The sequence below is a fragment of the Leiobunum rupestre genome, chromosome 10 (assembly GCF_980474605.1).
Source record: "Leiobunum rupestre chromosome 10, qqLeiRupe1.1.hap1, whole genome shotgun sequence".
NCBI classification, from domain to species: domain Eukaryota; kingdom Metazoa; phylum Arthropoda; class Arachnida; order Opiliones; family Sclerosomatidae; genus Leiobunum; species Leiobunum rupestre.
Genome location: NC_143393.1, coordinates 26,264,006 through 26,272,582, shown reverse-complemented (window position 1 = coordinate 26,272,582; position 8,577 = coordinate 26,264,006). Strand labels below are relative to the sequence as shown.

The following is an 8,577-nucleotide window of genomic DNA, read 5'->3' as shown; positions in this document are numbered from 1 at the left end:
ATTTATTTTATATTGCCTTTAAATCACACTTCAGCATAGTTATCGACACTTACAGCGCCTACTATATTTGAGACTAACTCTAGACAATACAGCTCGATATTAAGGAAGTACTTACCCCATCTCGTGGCAGAAAACGTTACTAAACATTCGACGAAATTCTCCTAAAACCAACCACACTTTAATTAAGTAAAACCATACAACATTAAAAAATATATTAAAGTAACAGGTTATGTGCCATTAACATATTTATTGGAAATGTGTTTCACTTAAATATACATGTAAAAAAACAAAATTCAGTTACAGTAAAAACTTACAACTATTTCAAAAAGCTAAAATTAAGGCATAAACAACAATAATTGAAAAAAATTCAGTAGATTTTAAATTGTACAATGAAAGCTTCCGATTAAAATAAAAATATAGATTTTAAATATATATGATGTAAAAACAGTTTTTGTTCCAGTTTAAACTTTACAAAACAAAGCGAAAAACTGCACAAAAGTGGAAACTCAACAAGATTGAGCTGCCTACGTAAGCTTTTAAAAAAAAACAAAGATCCTATAACAATACTTAAAATGTACCTTTTGGTTCGGCTCAAGGACACCTTAAGCCACCGTTATTGGCCCTGGTCTCAGACAGCTCCGAGTCGACCGAATCAGTGTCACCCATCCCACTTTCAACGCTGGAGTCTTCGTCGTTCTTGGTTTCGGGGATGACGGTCGTACCACCTACACTTTGAATGCTTGAGAATGGAGAATTGGATGAGTAATCACTGTCCGACAGGCTCCCTTGAGTGGATAATGGGGAGCGGGATGTTGACACGCCGCTTAGATTGACCATTCGACCAATGGCTCTGATGGCATTGCCAGTTTTCTGTATAATATAATAACAGGACAATTATTAAAACTCTATTAACCTTCCATAGCCTACAGAAGTACATTGAATTTTTTTTTAAAGATTTTCACCTATAAATTAGGCCTGTGCGGGTAGTAGGTGGTTTCTTTTCGCTTGTTCCGGGATTTTCGGAGTAGGGTAAGAAGAGTAAGGCTATGACGTCATTTTACTCAGATTCTGTGGTGGCGAATAGTTCGAGTCAGAGTAAAAACGTCTTTCCAAAACTGCTGCCTGTGGCCTTTTTAGCGGATAAATTCTGGCTAGCAGACGACAAAATCCGATTACAGGAGGAGTAAAAAGAGTAGCCCTAATACTCCGGAACAAGCGAATAGTTTATAAGCATGAGTAATTCTCATCCCCGGAACGGGTGAATAAAACGTTTTAGGGAACCGGCGAAAAGACACCACCTAGTGGGTACTCGGGTCCGAGTCCGAGTACTCGACTCAGTCTCGGACTCGCAACCCGTTTTTCTAAGGCTCGAATGGGTACCCGAGTCCTTTGCCAAGGCCTAAGAATTACTGGAAGTGGACTCGAGCCAGTCATGAGCCAGAAGAAAAAATCCCGAAGTGTCTGTTATTTTGCCGACGAGTCCATTTCTTATTGTCCCGACGGGTCCATTATTCCCCTCGTGTGACAATATTAAATTCCCGGAATGGCGCTACAGTAGCTATTTAATTGCACACAGTTTGTTTGATGGAGATCACGTGGCACACCTTTAGTTTTACTTTCTCAAGTTAAGGCGTGTTCGCGCTTTATTCCGGGTTTTTAGATTAATTTGAGTAACTTCAAGCTGAAAATGAGTAAACGAACAAAATATTTGAACTCGAATAACATTTAAGGACTTTCAAAGACTCAGACTCGTTCAAGTCCATATTTTCAAGACTTGGAATAAGACTATACCCAAAAAACAGGACTGGCACAGTACTACTATAAATAATTTCTGGGTATGACCAGAGATCCTGGTAGTCGCTACGTAACTCTCACGAAAACTAATCAAGAAAAATTCAAGCATCAGCGCCGCCTCTCGACCGGGAGAAAACCCATTTTCCGCTTATGGGATCGCCATAGCTTTCTCGTGGGACGCCACAATCGGCCAAAAAATAGAGGGTCGCTGGCAGTGTGAGAAATAAGGCACTATCACAGGCCAATCGCCAGTTTAAAAATTAGCTGAGCCAGTTTAAAAATTAGCTGATCCAGTTTAAAAATTAGCTGATCCAGTTTAAAAATTAGCTGATCCAGTTTAAAAATTAGCTGATCCAGTTTAAAAATTAAATGCTTGGGGTGACCACTTAATTAATTCAAAGTTTTTTCCCTTCAAGATTTTAGTTCATTAAAAAAATAATATTTTAATCCCTAAAATTGTTTGGTCTTTGCTTCTATGCTGTGTGCTTGGCCTTGGGTCAATTGTGTGTATGGGTGGGTGACTGGGTGTCATGAGTCTGTCTACTCGACAGTCGACACTCTACACACAGTATAGAAGAAGCGAATTTAGCAGTTAGCAAAAAGAAATATAGAGAAACGGCAGCTTGCTGCCTTTGACTGTATAAGCGTCTATGGGAAGATAACATGGAGTGCCAACTCCCTATGGTTCGTGCAGCCGGTCTCGGTCTCGGTTTCCGGAGCCGAGTCGCCGACTCAGTCAAGGATCGGGGCTTCGGGCGCCTGCTGCATTGTAATTTGCGACTTGTTAGTATTTGTTTTGAAGATAATAATTTACGGAAACTTACTAATGTGATATTTATTAACTAATAAATTATTAAGTAGATATTTGAAATCATGCCTGGTACTTATGCCATAGCCCATATTGTCAAGATAATTTGACCATAAATGATGAAAGCCTGATTTTGAAGGTTCAAATGGTAAGTGGCCAGTGGCCATTTTTTTAATTAAACTACCTATAGGCTCTACTGGCCACCGGTCCAGTTTAAAAGCCTTTGGATCGTATATCGAACCGCGGGTTCAATTATCGTACAAATACGATCTGGGTCGTACATCTGGCCACTCTGATCTCGGGTATGACGCTGTATGTGAAAAGTCATATTAATAATATCGCTAACCTGCCACTTTCTTCTTATGATAAACTTTTTCAGTTTATCAGTCGATAATTGAACGGAACTCATGCGGTTTTGTTCTTTGGCGAGCCATTTGTGTTTCAGAGCTTGAGCCGCTGTTAACCTTTTTCTATATGCATTAGAACAAATTATTGTAGTTTTTGATTACAATGAAAGGTCGCTTATCTTTCTTACTCTGGTCTTCTGACGAAAATTTGTGAAATGAATTCCTTGGCGTCTTCGGAAACAGCTTCGAAGGCATCATCATCGAAGTCAAAGTCAACTCTGGTGATATTGGCAAACGTTTCGGCGTCAGAGTCCCCCATGAATGGAGATAGCCCCGTCAGCCTTTGAAAATTATACAAATTTAATTACTAAAACTTGCATTTAACGCGTAATAAATATAAATAGAACTTACAAAACGTAGCAAATTACTCCAACACTCCACATGTCGCTGTAAGGACCAACTGGCTCGTAACTGATGACTTCCGGAGCTACAAATTCCGGCGTTCCGAATAAGACCCTAATAGCTTCGTCGGCTTTGGAGACTTTCGCCAATCCAAAATCGATGATTTTTATTTGATGGCTAGTTTTGGATTCGCACAGAATGTTTTCGGGTTTCAAGTCCAAGTGAATGATATTGCTGTCACCCATGTACTTGACAGCCTCGCAAATCTGTTGCATGAATAGGACACAGTCCCTCTCGAGTAGGACAAAATCATCAGCCACAATTCTTTCAAATAATTCTCCACCTGATACGCTAAAATACGCAAAAACTTATCTATGACACAAGCTGTTATTATTTTGGTTTAAGTTTGCTTACTATTCCATGACTAGCGAAACTTCTTTGGGTCCTTCGAAAGCGGAGTAAAGCTGCAGCAGCTTCGGGTGCTTCAAACGATTCATAACTTCAACTTCTTCTTTCACTTTCAATTTATCTTTAGATTTTACGCATCGAATTATTTTAGCAGCCCTTTTGAGACCCGTTCTTTTCTCGTGACAAAGGTACACGACACCGAACCTTCCTCTAAAATTTACATGATTACGTATCAAAAATTAATTCAGGTAACTAGAATATGGGATTCTAAAACACATCCTTTCATACTTTGTAACGAAAGTTTATCTGCTATCGATAATCTTGTAAAGACAATCGCCATCTATGTTTAAATTTTGTGATTAAATAACCGGAAGAACTTTCGCTATAATGTATGCGAGGGTGGTACCAGAGGCTAATGCTATTACCATAAGACTATCAAGCCCCCCCCCTCCCCCCTAAGTTTGAAACGAATGGGATTTTAACGTTAGGCTAACGACTGGCCAAACTGGATACATGAATCTACCTGGTGGCGAAAAACCGAAACTTATGCACAAATCCCCCAATTCATGCTACCGGAAACTGCTCCGTAGATGGCAAGAAGTAGTATAGGTTTTAGGGGTGAGTGACTTGGGGAGGATTTTCTCTTTTTCTCCGCCAGGTAGCGTAGATCCTAATTTTGATTTCTCCCGCGCGGTCTAGTGCTGAATACATGAGCTCTTATTCCCAATGCAAACTTATGGGGGCCTTGATAGTCTTATGGCATACCCGAATACATTCCGGTAAAAATCTTACAACAACGACCTTAACAAACTCACTTTCCAATAGTGTCGGCCAAAGTGTAACGGTCGCTAAAGGGGATATCTTTGTCAATCTCAACAAACGGGTTGTCCATAATGACAGAATCCGAGTCTTCATTGTCAACAGTGAAAACGGAATCCGACTCGGGACTAGGTTCACTTAAGCCGTGCACATTCTCGGCTTTGACCCGGAACACGTAACGTCTTTCCGAAAGCAAATCGCGGACGTGGTAGGACGTCGTATGACAAGCGCGGCTGACTTGAATCCATCTCATTTCCGGAAGGGAACATTTCTCCACAACGTAGCCAGTAATGACACTGCCACCGTCATAAGGCGAACCACTCCAACAAACGACGGCGGAGTGACTCGTTACGTCCGAGACGACGGGTTTTTCACTGGGAGGATCTGGTGGTCCTGAAATGAGAAAAAAAGGATTAGTATCGTGGTTGATTTAATGCTAACTGATTAATAGATTTTACCTTCAACGGAGACTGAGGCGAACAAACAATCGGAACCGGCACTGTTCTCAACAGTTACAACGTACTTTCCACTGTCATCTGAAGTGGCGTTTTTTATGATAAGAACGGTTAGTCCTTCGTGGATTTCTATAGTGACGCGGTCACTCTCCTTCAAAATCTTTCCCTATTTAAGAATGGCTTTTAATTCTTATTACATAAGGTACGCGGACAGTGTAACAATTACCCCTTTAATCCACGTAATAGTCGGAGGCGGGGAACCGATAAAATGAGTCCTTAAAGTAATATTTTCCCTTCTCAGGATTGAAATACTTTGAGGTCCTTTGAGAACTTGGGCAGGGGTTAGTCTGGGTGGTGCCAAGACGCGCGTCGTCATAGGAAAGGTCGTTGATACGTCCGTCACGAGGATTTCGGGTATGAGAGACGCCGTTCCGTTTATTACCGAGTTTCTTTGTCTTTAGACAACAAAACAGACCATTAATAACATTCGTGACCGTTTGCGAAACAGTTCAATGACATATCTCACCGTGACGCGTTATTTTCATTGCTAGGAACGTCCAAATTGTCAGTGGAATCGAAGTGCTTCGATCTCCTGAAGACCGGGGACCTCGGGACGGGAGATTCTCTTCTCTGCACCAAACTGTCCTTGGAAGGGCCGGTTTCGAGTTTGAGTGAGGATAATTTGTCGTCCTTAACGTTTAACTCTTCTTCGGGTCGCTCTAAGACGGTGAGGACGCAAGACGTCTCGTTCTCGCCGAATTTATTGTACACTTCGCACGAGTAGAGACCGGCGTCTTCGGGAAAGAGTTCTTCGATGACTAGAGAATGCGTCTCGCCATCCGGGGACGACACGTAACGGAACTCGGGACAGTTTTGAATCTCGCTTTCGTTATGTACCCAAACCACTTCCATAGGTTGGGAACCTGCGGAAAACAGCACTGTGCAATACGCCAAACACTAACATCCACCCTATTTGCTTACCTTTGGCATGAACCGAAAGCGTCACTGGATTACCATCCACTTCCTCCAAATCCTCAAGTTTGGCGGTAAACTGCGGCTTCTCCCCTGGTCTTTGTTTTTCTAAACGTCATATTGGAAATTAACGTTTACTTTTAATTGTTGACGAAGAAGACCAATGCTTACCATTTACTATAACCCGACACGCTGTCTCAACCTTTCCTAGTTCATTTTCGACGACACAAGAATAGAAACCTTCGTCTTCGGGGTACACTTCGCGAATATTCAAAGAGGCAGTTTGTCCATCGAAGTGAACAGCGGCGTCCTGATGCGGTTGGAATAGTTGGCCGTCTTTGTACCAAGCTATTGAGGGCAATGGGTTGCCGGACACTTCGCAGGACAACTGACACAATTGACCGTCATCGATGGCGAAGTCTTCCAAAGATCGAATTACGAGCGGTGGCGTCGCTTGGGGCTTTTTAGCTAAAAATCACCAGAAAATAGTTAATAACCAATTATAGACTAGAATAATAATGATGATCAACATGATCAGCTAGGCTAATACATAAGATAAAAATATAGGCCATTATTAGAGGCCGTGTTAAATTACGTAGGAGGGAGCCAACGGCTCCCTCACACGCCACGCGAGCCAACGGCTCCCTCACACGCCACGCGAGCCAACGGCTCCCTCACACGCCACGCGAGCCAACGGCTCCCTCACACGCCACGCGAGCCAACGGCTCCCTCACCCGCCACGCGAGCCAACGGCTCCCTCACCCGCCACGCGAGCCAACGGCTCCCTCACCCGCCACGCGAGCCAACGGCTCCCTCACCCGCCACGCGAGCCAACGGCTCCCTCACCCGCCACGCGAGCCAACGGCTCCCTCACCCGCCACGCGAGCCAACGGCTCCCTCACCCGCCACGCGAGCCAACGGCTCCCTCACCCGCCACGCGAGCCAACGGCTCCCTCACCCGCCACGCGAGCCAACGGCTCCCTCACCCGCCACGCGAGCCAACGGCTCCCTCACCCGCCACGCGAGCCAACGGCTCCCTCACCCGCCACGCGAGCCAACGGCTCCCTCACCCGCCACGCGAGCCAACGGCTCCCTCACCCGCCACGCGAGCCAACGGCTCCCTCACACGCCACGCGAGCCAACGGCTCCCTCACACTCATTATTACAGTTAACCTCAAGCTCTTATAGAAAGGAGAAACAGCATAATTCGGGGGGAAACGATGATTACCTCGAACCTCCAAGTCTAAAGATGTGGACGTCTTCCCGACCTTGTTGGTAACGACGGCGATGTAATGCCCGCTGTCGCCGACTTGAACGTTTTCAATGTCGAAGATGTGAAGACATTCCTTTTGGGAGAATTTGTAACGGGAACAGCGCTGCAAGGGCGCGTCGCCTCTCTCCCATTGGACGCTCGGTTCGGGTACGCCAGATACGGAACAAATGAATCGGACCGCGTCGCCCTCGTCCACTACTTTGCTGTGAGGAGGCATCAGGAAAGTGGGCGCTTTGTCGCGTCTTCGGAAGGAGACTTTCTCGACCGTGCATATTTGTTTCGCTATTCGAGTTCAGAGATCAATCATTAATCACGCTTGTCGTGACAAGAAGTTGGCGAAAAATTGCCCACCTTTTCTGTTGCACACGGCGCTTAAATTTCGAGTTGGCGTCGCGTCACCTGTTAAACGTCGAAATAATTATCGACCACAGATGCGGTCGCGAAATATTAAAGTATTTATTTACCGTTAGTTTGTTTAGGAGGAGATTTTCTGATGGAAAAATGCTTCTTTGAATCGGCTGAAATTGAAAAAGTACAATTTCAATTTCAAATATTTACGAAACATTCTTTCTACAATTTACCACTGTTCCAAAATACAGCGTAGCAATATAAACAAAGCAATTTTTTTTCATCAAGTTATAATTTAAATGAAGTCTAAAGAAAATAAAAATGGCAAACCTCTTTCGGTATTTGTAGTTTTAGCGACTGATCTTAGTTTAACTTGACTTATATCTAAAGAAAAAAGTCGTTATCAATACCCTAGGCGTTTATAAAAATTCACATCGTACTTGTGATTTTGTCGGGCACTGGAGAATTTGGTTTTCCGACGGGAGATTCCTTGTTTTTTGGTAGTTTGGTGTCTTCTAATTTTAAAGTACAAATCGTAAAGGCAGTTCCGAGTTTATTGGTGGCCATACATTTGAAAGTCCCCGTTTCGGCTTTACTAAAACTCTTAATCGACAATTTGCATCTAAAAGTAGAAGACAAACGATATCAAGTACACGACCGCCTTGTTTACGATATCTCTAAACAAGATCGTCTAGACAAGCACACTTACTTTTCACCTTGGCGTTCCGTCCGTAAGCAACGTGTGGTGCCAATAATTTGCCCGCCTTTTTCCCATATCACGTCCGGAGCGGGGTAACCTCGAACGCAGCATTCCAAGGTCACTGGTTGACCAACGATACAAACGCTATTCTTTAGTTTTAGCGTAAACTCGGGTGCACTAGCCGAAGTGCTACGACAACAAGAACAACAGTGAAAATTAGATATATGTACTAGTCTTTCGGAAACGAAAAA

General features: G+C 43.6%; 1 protein-coding gene across 3 annotated transcripts in view; it reads right to left on the bottom strand.

The window, feature by feature from the left end:
* Positions 1 to 244: 244 nt before the first annotated feature.
* Positions 245 to 8,577, bottom strand: part of LOC149925249 (myosin light chain kinase, smooth muscle-like) — a 34,307-nt gene continuing 25,974 nt past the window's right edge. For all 3 annotated transcript variants that reach the window (XM_090159784.1, XM_090159783.1, XM_090159785.1), the window contains 17 exons: positions 8,336 to 8,515; positions 8,067 to 8,248; positions 7,957 to 8,010; positions 7,743 to 7,796; positions 7,630 to 7,677; positions 7,234 to 7,560; positions 6,177 to 6,473; positions 6,015 to 6,113; positions 5,560 to 5,956; positions 5,260 to 5,488; positions 5,037 to 5,199; positions 4,575 to 4,971; positions 3,766 to 3,969; positions 3,361 to 3,702; positions 3,138 to 3,290; positions 2,949 to 3,072; positions 245 to 870 (listed from right to left, as the gene is read on the bottom strand). In XM_090159784.1, the coding sequence (XP_090015910.1) occupies positions 592 to 870; positions 2,949 to 3,072; positions 3,138 to 3,290; positions 3,361 to 3,702; positions 3,766 to 3,969; positions 4,575 to 4,971; positions 5,037 to 5,199; positions 5,260 to 5,488; positions 5,560 to 5,956; positions 6,015 to 6,113; positions 6,177 to 6,473; positions 7,234 to 7,560; positions 7,630 to 7,677; positions 7,743 to 7,796; positions 7,957 to 8,010; positions 8,067 to 8,248; positions 8,336 to 8,515 (3,529 nt within the window). In that variant the 3' untranslated portion in view covers positions 245 to 591. The remainder of the gene's footprint in view (positions 871 to 2,948; positions 3,073 to 3,137; positions 3,291 to 3,360; positions 3,703 to 3,765; positions 3,970 to 4,574; positions 4,972 to 5,036; positions 5,200 to 5,259; positions 5,489 to 5,559; positions 5,957 to 6,014; positions 6,114 to 6,176; positions 6,474 to 7,233; positions 7,561 to 7,629; positions 7,678 to 7,742; positions 7,797 to 7,956; positions 8,011 to 8,066; positions 8,249 to 8,335; positions 8,516 to 8,577) is intronic.